Source organism: Myotis daubentonii, chromosome 11 (genome assembly GCF_963259705.1).
Source record: "Myotis daubentonii chromosome 11, mMyoDau2.1, whole genome shotgun sequence".
In the NCBI taxonomy this organism is placed as follows: Eukaryota; Metazoa; Chordata; class Mammalia; order Chiroptera; family Vespertilionidae; genus Myotis; species Myotis daubentonii.
In genome coordinates, this window is record NC_081850.1 from 79,754,420 (window position 1) to 79,771,480 (window position 17,061).

The 17,061-nt window shown below is 52.5% G+C and overlaps 1 protein-coding gene across 8 annotated transcripts in view; it reads right to left on the reverse strand.

Annotated features, from left to right (window-relative positions):
* The window catches only part of TSC1 (TSC complex subunit 1), a 38,542-nt gene extending 24,242 nt beyond the window's left edge, over positions 1-14,300 (reverse strand). For 4 of the 8 annotated variants that reach the window (XR_009447756.1, XM_059658393.1, XM_059658394.1 and 1 more), the window contains exons 1-4: positions 14,071-14,156; positions 5,134-5,196; positions 1,059-1,242; positions 198-301 (exon numbers count right to left, since the gene is read on the reverse strand). Coding sequence is in view for 7 of the 8 variants with exons in the window: in XM_059658393.1 (XP_059514376.1) it covers positions 198-301; positions 1,059-1,164 (210 nt within the window). In the remaining variant the exon portion in view is untranslated. Of the gene's footprint in view, positions 1-197; positions 302-1,058; positions 1,243-5,133; positions 5,197-14,070 lie in introns of all 8 variants that reach the window. The other 4 variants (XM_059658392.1, XM_059658389.1, XM_059658390.1 and 1 more) reach the window with 4 other exon arrangements.
* Positions 14,301-17,061: the final 2,761 nt, after the last annotated feature.

Below are 17,061 nucleotides of genomic sequence, written 5' to 3' on the forward strand. Positions count from 1 at the left end.
GAATTTATTTCATTTTGTAAACTTTTCCGGAGACACAGGTCCTGCGGGTGACTTTTACGTATGGCGACACCTGGGAACGAGGCCCCGTGGCGGCAGAGGTTGGGGGGAGGGGAGCTCCGGAGCCTGCACACGGGTGCGGAGGACTGGCACCCATCTCGGGAGAACATCTCCCACGCTCCACGCTGCCCCTGCAGTACCTTATCGTGTGGCTCTTGCAAGGTAGTCAGGATGTGCAATACTTGCTGAGAACTGGTTTCCAGGTAATAGTCCACCAAGGTGTTCACAAGCATCGGCCCCCGGTCTAAAGAAAGAAGAGGGGTTCTCAGAGTCACTTCCTTTGACATTCTAAATTTACCTCAACTCGCTGCCTGTCACAAAATCCAGAAAATGTTTCTCTACACGTTACCCAAAGTCGTACGAAGCACTCTACCTCTGCTTCACTACATTCACTTAGGTCTAACTGTAAGACAACACCAAGTTTATTGGCCTAAATAGCCATATAAGCACATGAAATGCTAGCTTCTTTTTTATTACTTTTTTTAATTACAAAAGCTAATTCATTTTGCCCTGCCGGTGTGGCTCAGTGGTTGAGCGTCGACCTATGAACAGAACCAGGAGGTCACGGTTTAATTCCCGTTCAGGGCATATGCTCAAGTTTGGGGCTTGATCCCCAGTGTGGGGCGTGCAGGAGGCGGCCAATCAATGATTCTCTCCCATCATTGATGTTTCTCTCTCTCTCTTTCTCTCTCTCTCTCCCTGTCCCTTCCTCTAATTTGAAATCAATAAAAAGTATATTTTAAAAAAAGAACAGCAGAAACTTGGGTGCTGGGTGCGTGGGGCTCACGATGGGATTCTCGCGTCTGTGTCTGTGTGCACATTTGAATGTTCTGCAAGGAGAAGCTGGACCCACACCTAGAGTGGCTCCACCCACGGGAGCTCTCTCTTGGTGTGTAAAGACTCCTGAGAAGGGAAAGCACAGCTGAGCCGCAGGGTTCTGGTCGCTCTACGTCGCTCTCTGCCGACTGGCAGACGAGCTGAAACCACCTGCCCTCGCTCACCAGCACTGAGGTTCTCTTTAAAGATGGCCGTGACGTCATCGCGCACGCTCAGCACGGGGGAGTCCAGCATGGAGAGCAGCTCCCCGAGGTTGGCTTGTTGGGCCATTTTCTCACAGACGTGCTGTGCCGGGTCCAGGACGTTCGTTACAGATGCTGGAGGCTCTTCATTGGTGCCACTACCAGACTGAGAAAAAGGAAGACGACAGTGTGACCCAACAGTCTCATGTTCCCCACAAAAAACTACCTGGAAGGCAGAGCAGCGCCTGCGTTCCATGCCTCGAAGAGTGTGCAGAACGCTGTTATGGGAGCAGTGCGGGCGTGAGACTACCCCTGCCTGTGACAAACTCACAGAGAAGAGTTCTACAGCCAGAGAAACCAAACACCACACGGCCAGCCGGACTGTCACAGCAACTTCATAAAAGAACCAAACAGAGTTATTCCTACTGCTGTTTCTGCCCTGGGTTTTTGGCTAAGATAGTGTTTATTTTTCAAATCAGCGTGTAAAAGTAGGTGAACTATTTGCAGAAAAGGAACTAACAGCATAGGATTTTCTTTTTTTAATTCTGATTTTTTAAAAATTTAATCTCTATTGTTGAAAGCATTGCATATGTCCCCGTTTTTCGCCCATTGACCCCTTCTAGCCCCCCGCCAAGGCCTTCACCACCCTCGTGTCTGTGTCCATGGATCCTTTGGTTGATCACTTCCCACCCAGCATTTTATTCTTGACTATCACTCCAATGTCTGAAATTTAGTACAGCTGGTTAGGTCCCCAGGTACTGTCCTCAGGGGCTGAGGACCTAACCAGCTGTAGCAGCTTTTTTTTTTTTTTTCTTTTTCTTTTTTTATTGTTTTTTTTTTTTAAATATATTTTATTGATTTTTTTACAGAGAGGAAGGGAGAGAGATAGAGAGTCAGAAACATCGATGAGAGAGAAACATCAACCAGCCGCCTCCTGCACATCCCCCACCGGGGATGTGCCCGCAACCCAGGTACATGCCTTTGACCGGAATCGAACCTGGGACCTTTCAGTCCGCAGGCCGACGCTCTATCCACTGAGCCAAACCGGTTTCGGCTGTAGCAGCTTTTACTAGCAGACACTGGAGCGATGGTCAAGAAGAAAATGCTGGGTGGGAAGTGATCGGCCAAAGAACTTGTATGCATATATATATATAACCCATGGACACAGGTACTGTCCTCAGGGTGTGAACCAGGGGTCGTTTCTCCATTTGGAGCGTGCACGCCTCACGCTGTTGGCTACAGGAAAGCGGCACCAGGGCAAACTTCACCTTGAAAGCTCAGTTTTTTGGTTTTTTTAAAATATATTTTATTGATTTTTTACAGAGAGGAAGGGAGATAGAGAGCTAGAAACATCGATGAGAGAGAAACATCGATCAGCTGCCTCCTGCACACTCCCAACTGGGGATTTGCTCGTAACCAAAGTACATGCCCCTGACCAGAATCGAACCGGGGACCCCTCAGTCTGCAGGCCAACACTCCATCCACTGAGCCAAACAGGTCAGGGCAAAAGCTCAGTTCTTTACGGCAGTGGAGCAGCTGCGCCACCTGTACATACGAAAAGCAGCTCACTCACCAAGCGCACTGTACACACACTATGTAAGTCTCCCACTGTGGTCCCTAAAGCTGTTTCCCAAAGCCAGGTAATGACCACTACCATGCGTCCGACAGGCGCTGCGCACCTTCCACCAACACCATCAAATATGCTCCTTTCCTGCAGCCATGTGAGTGGTCTTGGTCCCACTTTCGTAGGGAGAGCAACAGGTTAGGGCCCAGTGATGGCGAACCTTCTGAGCTCGGCGTGTCAGCATTTTGAAAAACCCTAACTTAACTCTGGTGCCGTGTCACATATAGAAATTTTTTGGTATCTGCAACCATAGTAAAACAAAGACTTATATTTTTGATATTTATTTTATATATTTAAATGCCATTTAACAAAGAAAAATCAACCCCAAAAATGAGTTCGCGTGTCACCTCTGACACGTGTCACAGGTTCGCCATCACTGGGCTAGGCCTTTCGCTCGGGGTCACAGAGCCAGGAAGAGGCAAACCAAGGAAGACCTGCGCGCTGAGCCCTGATCTGCCTGACTCCAAACCCCAAGCCCTGCAATGTGACAGTCAGCGGCGTGTGGCTCTGACCCTCACAGCCGCTCTGGGCTAAGCAGGTCTCACCCTTATTTTCAGATGAGAATAGGGACACTCAAAAAGGACGAGTGAGTTTGCGAGGTCACGTGGCAAGGCAAACACAGCTGGCCCAGTTCCCAGGCCAATGAGCAGACGTGTCATTTGCAGCCACTTGCACTCTTACTGCCTCGGGAACCTGCACTTTAATAGGCACCCAGGTCGTTCCTATCCGGGTGATACATACGCCCTGTTTGAGAAACACTGTGCTAAAGGGTTAACTCCTCCTCGCATGGCGTCGCATGGCGAATTTAGAGTAACAACGATCCCAGAAACCACGAGTATTAACTACTACCATCTACGCTCTTGTTTAATTATAACCTGGTTAACAGTCACTGATTTGGCTCTTTGTGAGTCAGAAGTTCATTAGCCAGAAAACTTAACTAAAGTGTCTAAATGCATTTCTGATAGCAAATCACGAAACAGGAAGTTGCTGGGTCACACCTGTAATATACATCTTACAGGTGAATCACAAAGGAAGTCGATTTGAAAGGGCTCAGAAACCTTACAGCTGGTAAGATCTCATCCCAGAAGAGTTCAAACTGAGAAGCGACACAAATGTCACCAGACTGAGGTGGATTAAATTACAGTTATAAGTAAAGATGCCTGAAACCTGTATGTTCGTGTTGACCAATGTTACTCCAATAGACTTAAAAATTTTTAAAAATTAAAATTAAAAAAATCAGTACGCTAAGCCCAGCCTGCCGGTTGCTGCTTCCTTGGAGGACTGAGTGAGAGGCTGAAGCCAGACCTCAGCACAGGCCCTGCACAAAGAGCACCGCTGGCAGGGGGGCACCGGGCAGACCTGGGGCCCACGCGGAAGGTCACCCCTTAACAGCACGCCTGGCCCGGCGCTCACTTCTACGGCAGGCAAATCACCAAGGACGCTCAGGCCTAAGAGTAACCTGTCCGCAGTTCGGTTTTGTTCCACTGATATTGCTGCTTACCTGGCCTCATCCTGGGAGACGCTGTCTTCTGTGCACTGAGACCGCCTGTCGGGGCCGGTCCTCCAATGAGGAGCCCAGCACAGAGTGACAGGAGCTCAGTTCTAACAAAGATGGCGCCCGTCCAGCAGCCGGGCAGCAGCCAGGCTGACCAGCCTGGACACCCAGCTTGTTGCTGTGCGCAAATATAACGCGGGCATAAACGCCTGCTTTCTGAAGCCTCCTCCTTCCAAACGCTCTACAGAAGCCAAAGCACATGAGCACACTTGTGGCAACAGCTTTTCTCTTTGGTTCTAAAATTCTAAATTTTACCCATCTTTTCTAGTTCCTAGAAAAATATATAAATATTGTGTGAGATTCTTCGTTTAGGTAAGCAAAGTTTAAGGATTTCTGATATTCCAGAAAGCCCTCACGGGAGCTCAATCATAAGCTCTTGGAATGAGTCCCATGATTGGAACATCTTTCCTTTTAATTTTTATTTTTGTTGTTGTTGTTTTTGTTCATCTTCACAGGTGGGTATTTTTTCCATTGATTTTTAGAGAGTGAAGGGAGGGAGGGAAGACAGAGAAACATTGATGTGAGAGAGACACATTGATTGGTTGCCTCCCATGCACACCATGACTGGGGCTGAGGATCGAACCTAAAACTTAGGTAGGTGCCCATGACCTGGAATCGAATCCGAGACCCTCAGTGTGTAGTCTGTCGCTCTAACCACTGAGCAACACCAGCCAGGGAGCATCTCTCTTTTTTAAATTCATACAAATATTCCTCGAGCACCTCAGCGCAGGGTGCTACGCAGGGCGGACAGACCTAGCGAGTGCAATGAAGAATTGTATGTGGCATGTAGGGAATGCCCGTGGTTCAGGGGGTGCACAAAGGAAGGGAGGGAGCAGCGCCCTCTGTCCCCGAGCCAGTGGACTGAGCTGACGCCTTACCTGTTCTGAGGACAATTGGTAATTCGGTTTCCAGTGCTGTCAGCCTGGCGTCTCTCATGGTCCCTGGAGGAAAACACACACATATGGACATGAACTACAGCGCAGTGAACCAGAGGCAATCCAGGGTCCCCTGGCTCCGCCTCCTCCCCACTCCGGCCCTGAGAGGCGGCCGTCTGCTCTCCCCGGAATGAACACTTACAATCCCTGGGCCTCCCTCCCCGCCTGCATTTCCCAACAGCTGGCTGCTGGGAAATTCTTTAGATTGTGCGGAACTTGCACTCTCCGCCTGGAACAGCCTGTGTGAGCGATAAACGAACGGACAGCGGCGAATGGTGGGGGCGCTGCAGCATCAGAGGGTTCCGAGCTGCAGTCACGCTCTGCCTTCACTGGCTGCCCTCTGGCTCCACATCCCAGGCTCTGATGTCTGACCTTCACCTCCCCACATGCACAGCGAGAAGAGCCATGGCCTCTTCCTCACAGGCGAGTAGCGACTGGAGGCGACGCGTCCCGGCGCCCTGAGCACAGTGTGGCACCGGGTGTGACTCTGGGGGCCCCAAGGCTGGACAGCGCCAGGCCCTCCATGGGCCTGCATCGCCTCAGCACTCACCACCTCCCCCCACTAGCCTCTCAGTCTCTCAGCCAAAACACACCCCCATTTCAGGACCTGCCGACCCCCAAGCTAAGTCTTCACCTTTCAACTCTCAGCTTAAACCTCCCTTCCTCAGGGCCTTCCCTCCCGCCACTCCCGAGTCCCAGGCCAGGTCGGGTCCGTTGCGAACTCAGTGGCCGCATTTCTGTGTCACCGTGTAATTAGCTGTGAGCGTGCCTCCCTCACTGGACTGGAAGTGACATCGAGAGAGAGAAAGTGGCCTATTCAGGAAGGACCGCATCTCTAGCAGCTGCCACGGTGTCGGTCGGGCACAGCAGGTGCTCGAATTACATTTTATTCCTTCGACATTATGGAACTCAACTCGTCTATATCAATTAGCTACAGTATAGGGAGCTTTGCTTAAAGTCGCAGAACCTAACAACGGTGTTAAGTGATGATTTACTGTGCTTGTTGACTGAATGACTCGGAGTTAAAATATTCTTAAAGGTATAGAGCTGAATTCTGCCTTCACAAGAGCACAGCCTTCATCGAACCTTCTCCCTGACAAGCATAAGATACTTGGGAAGAGCTACCATTTCTCGTCTTCCCTTTTAGCCTACTTCCTGCCCATATTATCTCATGTTAAATATCTGTCAAGTATCCTATGTAATAAAAGCGTAGGATGCAAATCGTCCCCTCCACCGGAGTTCCTCTGGGAGTTCAACCAGGGGGCGGGGCCAGCCGGCAGCCATTAGGGACCCGCCCAGGCGCGAATCGTCCCACCGGCCTCTGGTGAGTATAGAAACACGTGCATTCCAGCTTGTTCACACCGTGTTCGGGCACGGGCTGACCGCTGACTGGGAGCGCCACGAGGACGGCGAGCACCCAGCCCACCGACGACACCGGGGCCATCCCAGCGTCTGCCGCGAGGCAAGTATCAGCGTCTCTGGTCGGCCTCCCAGGGCTGCCCTCAGAGCATGAACGCTGAGCCCCACACACTACACACCTAACTGCCCTGAGCGCGGAAAGGCCGGAAATAAGCCCCTAATGTGCCATCCTGGCCACTGAGTGACTCTCTAACAACGGGGATCTCCTGCCCAGACGACAAGGCCATTCGACTTCCTCGTGGAGCACACTCCACGCATGAACACCGTGGTCCTCAGTGGCACATGCACACGTGTGTGCAGTGCTGGGGCAGACTGGCCCTTCAGACAGGGAGCGCTTGCCTGGCCAGTCACTCGACTAGGGAAAGAGCTGGAATTAAACAGGAGCCTCTCATCTTCAGAACCCTGAGGTCAGCCGTTCATTAGCCAGGGAGTCATAGGACATCTTGCAAGTCACCTAGCTGGGCCTTTTACCCGAAAAGCAGTAGCTGAGGGTAAGATTCAGATACAATACGATGAGCTCTCGCAGCCTGCCCAGCTGGTAAAGGTGCTGGCACAGGAAACCAGGCTTCTTGTCCAATGCCAATACAAGACTCCTCAGTGCCTTTCCCACTACGCTAAAAACTGCAATGGCAATCACCAGCATCACTGTGATGCTGGCAGGTCACAAGGCCTCCTCTGTTAGTGATATTTTGTGTGTTTATTCTCTAACTTAGTTAAATCCTGCTCTACAGCCAGGCTGGCGTGGCTCAGTGGTTGAGCATCGACCTATGCAATGCCCGGATTGTGGGCTTGGTCCCCAGTGTGGGGCGTGCAGGAGGCAGCCGATCGATAAGTCTCTCTCATTATTGATGTTTCTATCTCTATCTCCCCTCCTCTCTGAAATCAGTAAAAAAATATTTTTTTTAAAAAAAGTCCTGCCCTATAGAGGGACTATAGGGGAGAATCGCTTGGTCAGTGAAGTGAGATGAGACCTGCGAATCCCTGATGAGACGTGCGGAAGGGAGCAGACCCCTGCCCAAGGTGTGCACACCCCGAGGGGTGGGCATGGGAACACCTGTCAGAGTGTAACAGGGTCAATCCATGTTCTTGCTTCAAAAGCCAAATGAAAAAGAAACTTGCCCCCAGATCGAGACCTCCCCTTGCGATAGTCTGAAGCGATGCTCTCACCTACAGCCACATTGTAACTGCACTTCCACAAGCAGCCTTTTCGGCAAAAATAAACGCAGGTTCGAGGAAGAAGATGAGGGCTCTGGGCTTTAGTATCTTGAGGCTAAACAGAAGAACGTAGGTCAATTTGTTTTCACATTGTAGGTGTTCACAGGCTGATGGCTTAGACACCTGGGATTACACACTAACTCCAGCGTACCTGCCATGTGGACCTGTCATTAGCAGGACCTGTACACACGTGTCACATATCTCTGCCCTCGACAAGATGCGTGACGGGCCGTGAGGCAGTTAAGATCCACACAGACCTTCATGAACACTAGTGGCAGGTACCGACAAGGCCTTCAGAAAGTATCTTATCTGGAACATCAGCTGACTATCCAGACTTTGGGAAGCGGGTGCTGCGTGTGGCCTTCTACCCCCAGGAGTCCAGTCTGTGCATCCCACACCATAGGCAACTGCAGAGCATCCGCCTGAGATAACTCTGCACACACTCATCTGTGATAAACAAACAAGCCAGTCTGGCTCAGCGGGTAGAGTGTCAGCCCAAGGACGGAAGGGTCCTGGGTTCGATTCCAGTCAGGACTTCAATTGCAGGCTCGATCCCTGGCCCTGGTCGGGGTGCGTGCGGGAGGTAACCAATTGATGTCTCTCTCACATCGATGTTTCTCTCTGTCTCTCCCCCTCCCTTCAACTCTCTCTAAAAATAATCAGTGGAAAAATACCCTCAGGTGAGAATTACCCCAAAACAAACCCAAAACACAACTAAGGGTATAAATGAAAGCAGGTATTTCTTCACTACACTTGTTTCCTATACTCAGGTTTTAACTAGGAAAAACTCAAAGGCAATTCAGACACAGGTTCAGGCATAGATGGACTATTCCATTACAGGAGCAGCAGATGTAAAGCAGAAATATTACACTGGTACAGTAATAATACAGTTAGTATGTTAACAGTGCAGCCGAGGATAAGCTGCTAGTGAGACGCTATTATACCACCGTGCGCGGCTGTGAGGCGGCGCCCCAGGGGAACATTCCAGCAAGTGAACCAAGTGGCCTTCAGCACAAATGCACCCAAAAGGGCAAGACACCAGCTCCCAGCCCCTCTTCCTCCCAAGGCACAGAAAGACAGAGATGGGAGTAGGAAACACTACTCGTGTGTAAGTGAAAGCTGCCGGCGAGACCTGCCAAAGCCTGCAGTCACGTGTGACTTCAATGGTCTCAGAGGTAGTCCTTCTCAAGGTCATACAAGCTGGGGCAGGAGCGCTCTGGAGTCTCCATTCAGAATTTTGCCATCAGGGAGCTTGACGGACAACTTGCCGAAGCTTGTATCCTATTTCAAAGGTCGCCTGCAGGGACAGAGCTCAGTCTTGGTAAGGTATAGTCTTCTATAAATAATGTGTCTTATGTTTGACTTTTTGTTAGCATGAACAAAATTATATACTACAGTATGCAGGCCAGATGGATATCATGTGTGTATCAAAAAATCACCATACAGAGCTTCCCCTAAAAATCAATGAGCAAACTGTGAGGTTTCTTTAGGTTTCAAACCCAGAGGACGCAAACAAAAATATCCAGGAATAAACAGGTAGGGCTGATAGTCCAGGACCGTGGTTCTCACAGGTGGTCCTCACATCAGCAACATCAGCATCAGCGGGAACCTGGCAGAAATGCCCATTCTTGGGCCTTGCCCCAGATCTGAGTCAGAAACTTAGGGAGTGGGGTCTTCCAGGTGATTCTGATGCCCAGTAAAGGTGGAGAACCAGTGGTCCAGGGAATAGAAGAAGGATGAAGGCAAGAAACATTAAATGTATATTTTATATACACTCTGAGGTTCAAAGGAAAAAAATAGTGCATAAACCTTGGGGGGGAAAACCAAAGGAATTCTTCTCGGTGCTAAAGGTACCAGCACAGCCTGAACGCCGTGCCTGACACGCATTATCAAGTTATATACCCGAGTTCTCCACTTCTGGTTTTTAATGTGGCACCCACAGATGAATCTCCTGTGGGGTGTAAAGACTCTTTCAATATGAAAGTTTGACAAGATGATTTGAAATGCAAGCAGTACATAGGCCCATCTCTAAAAGACTTGGGCCTCTTCTACCTACTAGTTAAAAAAAAAAATAGATTGTTTTAAATAAAGCCCAAGTCCATTTTTAAGAGCAAAAATCTATCTAGAGTGATTGGCTGAGCTCCAAGCTGGGTCTGTGAAGTTCCTGAAGCCAAACCCAATACTTCATATCTCTACGAATGTTCTTGGTGGTGGGGAAGGGATATTTGGTCCACAGCTTCTCTGGATTTTAGAGGGGAACTGAGCCCCCTCTTTCCCCACCAAAAAAAGATTAAGAATCACTGACGTATGCGTTAGTTTAGGAGATGGGCAGTTCAGGCAGTGTAACAGTGAAATACTAAATGTTGGGCCTCTGGAGTCAACCAACAGGCTTTAAACCCCAGCTCAGCCACTGAGTGTGACTTGAGACCTCGGTTCCTTCATCTCTGGTCTCATCTCATCTCATCTCTTGAGGCTGTGAGAAGAGTTCATAGGGTCTTACTGTAAAATGCTTAGCACAACGTTTGGCTCATAAGCACTCAATATAAACTTTATTATAACAATACTGTATTGCTGGATACGTAAGGCTCAGCATCTATCCATTCAACAACTTGTATGTCAAACATTGATAAAAGCACATTGATAAAAGTAACTTAAAATGGACACACTTCGCGTCTGTTACTGTGCTCTGTGAGCCCCTCCAAGCCGCCGGTCTGAGTGACTCAGACACTAGGTCACTCCATTTGTTCTTCCTCATCACTCTCCACTGTGTCTTCCATCCCCAACAGAAGGGCACACTTGTCCCTCGTTACTCAAATACTTCGTGGTCTTTACTACCATTATCCTTACACAGTGACCTGTGAGTGCTAGGCCCGTCGCTACCAAGCCTTGTTTTTGATCAAACCGTGGTTTTTAAGGCACTTTACTCATTAGATGACAATCTGAATTCATTCCATCTTTTAAAATATTGTTACCATTTGCTACTTCCCTGTATAGAACAAAAGTTAGCCATGCGCAAGAAAAAAATAGCAAGATCCTGAGAATGAATGAATATATCTATACTAGTATATACAATTTTTTATTCTCCCCACAAAAAGAGACATTAAACATTAAGTTACTAACTTCTAATAACTACAGGCTTAAAAAGTAAATCAGAAAATTGCTGGTGGTAGACCTCTTTCAGACCAACTTAAAATAGGGGGGAAATGAGTATTTCATGCAAACTACATCATATTAAACACTGAAGGGAAAACACTCAGTGCTTGAGTATATACTAGTTACACACACACACACACACACACTACTACTACTACTACTACTGTATATGTATATATTTAAAGCAAAAAGCTAGAGGTTTGAATGTGGAGTATCCTTTCTTTCATGGCTGCAGCTACTGCCATGACACACAACACTAACCTCTCGAGGAGAGGTTTGTAATATGAGAAACTTAAAGGAAATTACCTTTCAAAAACAATGTGACATAAAGGAAAAGATAAACAGGTCACCAGCCAACAGGTCAGGCTAAAAGTCACCAATTTGCTGAGATATTATCAAGCCATGAGCACTCTGATCCAATCAACTAGGTCAGAATGTTTAACTAAAGGCCTGGGAGACCTTAAATCACAGAAATTTAGACGTAGGAACACTCTAACTTACAATCCCACTCCTATTTCACAAATGAAGAAACCGAGGCTCAGAAGGCGAAGTGACTTGTTCAAAGCTGAAAGCTGTGGCTTTTAGAAAGCTTGTGGCGATTGATACATTGCTGTGTTTGGCTCATCTGCACCCAAGAATGTGCAATGAACCCCGGGAGGCGCGCCTTTCAGCCCACTGCGGCCCTGGGCCCCAGCGAAGAGCGCACCTGTGCCCGGACAGACTGTGGACGAAGACAGAGCTCTCAGAGCGAGCCCGCCATCAGTCAGAGCCCACAACCACCCACTGCACCCACCAGAGGCTAGGAGCTGCTTTTAAAAATGCCTCAGCCGTAGAGTATCACTTGAAAGAAAAAGAGCCAAAGTGAAGCTAAGGCCTTGGTCCCCCACCTCCGGGACACACCAGCACCACCTGCGACTTCTCCCAGAAAATGCCTCCGGCCGTCCTCACCAACAGCACGCAGGTCCGAGCGGTGGGGCCTGCCGTGCGGGGTGCAGGTTCTGCCGGGCACTTAGAGCTCTTCTCCAGCAGCGGTATTATTCTGGAAACATCACACAGACAGGCACACATGGCTCTGTCCTAGTGGGACTGTCAGGTTTCATCTCACAAATGAAACCAGGCATGTGCAGAAGGGGTCGCATGACACCAGGGAGCGGGAGCGGGGGTCCTGGCTCCTGCCCCAGCGAGGAAGAGTGCACCCGAGTCCAAGGACCTGAGCCGCTCCGACTGCACACACACAAGTAAGGAGGCTTGTCGCCGCCTCGGGGCCTAACCAGGACTTCGGGGACACACCAGGTCGCTCTGACGCCAGGAAACGCACGGGAAGCGAGCGGACCTCACCGCCCTCCAGGCCTGAGACTAAGAGGTTTTGGATGAGACACTCACTTTAGCAAGAGGCTGCTCTCCACGTGCGTCTTCCATAAGCCCCGCTCAGTTCCCCCAGGTGGGCGAGAAGACGGCGCGGCTCCCGGCCACAGCAGAGAATCTGTCCCTGCTTCTGAGGAGCCTTTCCCTGACGCGTGGCTGCGAAAGGTGGCCCTGCCCGCACAGCCCTCAGTCAGTCTTCACATTTGCATGTGCGGGTTTCCTCGGGAATGTTCGACTTAAGATCCACAGCTGGCTGCTCACTAAGTCCAGCTCCCAGGAGGTCCCGCTTAGCAGCCCTTCTTCAAATTTACCGCCCACTCTGCCAGCACGCTGGAATGCAGATGAGTCCACACTGATCCCAAAATTATAAACCCAAGTCCCTCGGGGGAGAGTTCTTCTACCTTAGTACTGTTTACAGCACTCTGTGTCAAGTTCAGTGCTATTTCTATGCTTTCTATTAAAAAAAAAAAAATCCAGCGAAGGGTTTTAAGCAGGACTTCTTTCTGCAGTAAACTCGTCAGTTTTTATAAAAAATATCAAATGCTTCCCCACCTAGACCAGCATGTCTGCATGCACCACCCTGCCATCCCAAACCAAAGCCGGGGCGCCTAAGCCATGGCACGGCCCCCCGAAACCACACACACACCCATCCACCGGCACCTGGGCAGGAACCCGGGCCGGCTGATCGCCTGGGGAGAATGACGGGCCAGCTGAGGTCAGTAGCAGCTCCCTGAGCGAGTCGGGGGACGATCAGCGAAGAGGGGCCCACCGTCTGGCAAGCAGGCAGGCCCCGGTTCCAGCCCAGAGGTGACCTTAGGCAGGTGGCCCCCACCCCCTGGGCCTCAGTCTCTCCATCTGAGAGATGGGCGTGTGGCAGTGGCTGCCTCCTCCCTGGTGGCGAGGGAAGAGGGCAGCGCACCTGCACCGGGGGGAGCTGCTGTCCTGGGAGGACCGCACCCCCTGCCAAGGCACCCCCTCTCCCCGCCCCCCCCCATCCCGAACGCGGCGGGCGAACTCCCTCCGGGACAAAGGAAGCGCTCGAGCTCCCGCTGCCAGCCCTTCACCCTCCAGTTCCTCGAATGAATGGATGCGCGCCGAGGAGCGGCTCTGCAAATAGCTGGCTCGCAGGCATCACCTCTGCCGGCGGAGGTAACTGTTTCCCCGTCACGGGCCGCCCGCGAGCAGCCCCGCAGCCAGGCCCGCCCGCCCCGCCGCGCTCCGCGGGGACCCCGAGGCCGGCGAGCCCTCGGTGCCCGCAGGCAGCCTCCATTCATTCGGCGCCCACCCGGACCCTCTCCCCGCGCCCGGGGACCGGCGCCGCCGCCCGCCCCGCCCCGCCGCCCGAGGGTCCGCACCCCGCCCTCTGCGCCCCCCGGGGGCCTGTCACCCCCGCCCGGGGAGGCGCTGGCGAGGGGGCTCACCTCCCCCCGGCCCTGGGCGCCGCGGCCCCGCCGTGCCTCCGGCCGTGCCCCCAGCCGCCGACGAGGGGCGAGGTGCCGGCCAGGCCCGCCTCCCCATCCCAGGCCCCCGCCAGCCCGGCCGGGCCGCACGGAGACAGCGCATCAGGAGGGAGAGGGGCGAGCTTTCCAAGTCCCCCTCCCCGGGGTCCCCTCCACGGCAAGAAAGCCCCTGGCCCCCGCCCCCGGGGCCTCCCCGACTGGGGTCATGGTGGCGGGGCAGCCCCGAGAAGGTCCCGTGAGAAGGAGGGGGAGACACCCCCATACTCACCCACCGTCTCCTCCCCCTCAGCTGTTTACCTCACAGTCCCTCCAGCCTACAGGGCGCCGCCATCTTGGACGTACAGCACCTCCCCCGTCGTGAAGAGGCCACGGCCGGCAACAGCTTCCGCCACGAAAAAGAGTCCCCGGCGGGGCCTCGCCTCTCCCTGGAACCCAGCGGCCGGTGATGGCGGTCGGCAGCCGCGCTGGACGGAGGAGGCCGTGCTGCTCATTCCTGATGATGCGAACCGGGGGAAGGAAGAACCGACGAGACCTGAGGAGGTGGGGAGGGGGCGGGGCCCGGCGGAAGGATCCCGAAAGGAGGCTGCTGAGCGATCTTGTGACTCCGAAGGAGGCAAAAAGAAGGGCCGGCGCGGTGGGCGGGGCTACGCGGGAGGGCGAGGGGCGGGGCGCGGGTCACGTGGCCCGGCGGCGGCGCGGGCGGGGCTGTGCCAGAGGCGTAAACAAGTTGGCGGGGCTGGGTGTGGCTGGGGCGCTTTCTGCCTTTCCTGGGCGTCCGGCTGGCAGGCCGGGTGCCGGGTGCGGGCCGCGGAGCTGCGATCGGGGTCCCACAGAGCCGCTGGGCCCGCAGCCTTGCCTTCGCGGAGGCTTGCCAAAGCCCAGGCTGGCCCAGCCGCAGGGGGTGAGCGTGGACCTGTGAACCGGGAGGTCACGGTTCGATTCCCGGGTTGCAGGCTCCATCCCCAGTGTGGGGCCTGCAGGAGGTGGCCGATTAATGGTTCTCTGCCATCATGGATGTTTCTCTCTCTCCCTCTCCCTTCCTCTCTGACATCAATAAAAATACATTAAAAAAAAAAAAAAAAGCCCACCTCTGAGACTGCCCTCAGGTTGCTAACACTCAGACCTGGTCTATGGAAACCACCCTAGTCAGAGCAGGCGGCTTTCTTTTCTTTTTTTAAAAGAAAAACGTTATGAGTTTATTTGAGGCAAATTGACGACCATTGTGGGGGAAGCAAAATCTCAACGAATTTTTTAAAAATATATTTTTTATTGATTTTTTTACAGAGAGGAAGGGAGAGAGAAACATTGATGAGAGAGAAACATTGATCAGCTGCTTCCTGCACACCTCCTACTGGGAAGGGGATGTGCCCCGCAACCAAGGTACATGCCCTTGACCGGAATCAAACCCGGAACCCTTAAGTTCGCAAGCCCACACTCTATCCCCTGAGCCAAACCAGTCACGGCCGGATCTTTTTTTTTTTTTTTTTTAAAGCTCCCCAGGGCAGGCGACTTCACAAGGAGAACCCTGTCACTAGTCCAGGCTGCGTGTCCCTGGGAGCGTGGGAGCCCTCTGAGCCTCTGGGAAGGGGCAGGTGCAGGCGGGTGAAGCGGGAGGGTGCTGAGCTCAGTGTCCTGTGCAGAGACAGGCCGTGCTGGCCAGCGGCATTGGGCATTGTCGGAGGCACGAGGGGAGGCAGGACCCAGCGCTGTGACTGACACCAGGCCGTGGGGACCAGGCAGTGGGGGGCGCAAAGGGAGCTGCAGTCTCAGCGAGTCTGAAAGGCTTTTCCAAAGAGTGTGCATCGGGCTGGGGGCTTTTTGTTTGTTTTTATTGATTTTAGAGAGAGAGGGAGAGCGATAGAGAGAGAGAGAGAGAAACATCGAGGAGAGACATGAATGGGCTGCCTCCTGCACGCCCTCTACTGGGGATGGAGCCACAGCCGGGGCATGTGGTTACCCTCCTGGTTCCTGGGTCCAAGCTGAACCAGGGGTCACACCAAACGGTCAGACGGGCCACAGATTGCTGCTTAACTCACCTTCACGATGAACAGAGCTGACTGTCACCACGTTAACCAAGTGACCAAACTTAGCCTGGCTACACTACAGACAGAAGCAAGTGCAGTGCTCGAACTCGGCAGGGTCCGGATCCTAAAAGGAGAATATTGGAGGAAATTGCAAAAAAAAAAAAAAAATGCTTATATAAACTGGGTATTCAAGGATATTAGGGAATTACTGACAATTTCCTTAGGTGGGTGATTATGTAAGAAATATCCTCATTTTTAGGAGATATGGGCTCAAGTATGTATGGGTGGAGTGTCAGGATGTCTGCATGATACTCTCAAAACATTTTATCAAAACAAAACATTTCTATGTACAAATATGTGCACGTAGAGAGATAACGTGTATTGGCAAAGGCTAACCATTGTTGAATGTGGATGGAAGCAGGATGGGTGTTTGTTAGACGTCTCATTTGCATTTTTTTTCTTCAAAGTTTTCAAAATAAAAACCTGAAAGAAATATTTGAAGATCAAAAAATCATTGGAACACGCACGGGCGGAAACTCTGAGGTTCTGGCCACGAGGCGGGGAGAGCCCGCGTAGGGACCTGCGACGGCCAGTCGTGGCTCCGGGGAAAGGCTGCAGAGTAAAGGGGGGAGTCCGTGCCCCCGTGGACCGGGCAGGGCGCCCCCACTGTCACGGTGGGCTTGGTCCTGGTGCCAGCCGCGCCTGGAAGTCGGTCCTCGGTTTCCCTGCATGGCAGCATGCTCCCTGGGACTGAAGAGACAGGCTTAGAAGCCCCGAGCCCAGCTGGCCCCGGGCTGATGGGCACGGAACAGCCTCCTTCCTCTCCACCCAGCGGGCTTCCCGGGAGCATCCAGAGAGGACGCGGATGCGGGCCGTCGGGAGCTCAGCAGCAGGAGCCCCAGGTCAGGTGTCACATGGACACTCTGCCCGCCACGGGGAGGGCACAGCCCACCTGGCGGGGCTCAGGCTGCCGCCGCCCTGGCTGCTGCTCTTGACCTTGTGATGAGTCAGAGAGCAGAGCCCTGCAGTCTGCTGGTGACTGTTGCCGCTGAGAAACAGGAACTCACGCGTTTAAAGGGTTTGAGCGTTGCCCGGGCCAGTGTTCCCAGGGGTTAGTGTTGGCCCTTGCACTGAAGGATCGAGGGTTCAATTCCCGGTCAAGGGCACGTACCTGGGTTGTAGGGTTCCATCTCTGCCTCTGTCAGGGCTCCCGTGGGAGGCAACCAATCGATGTG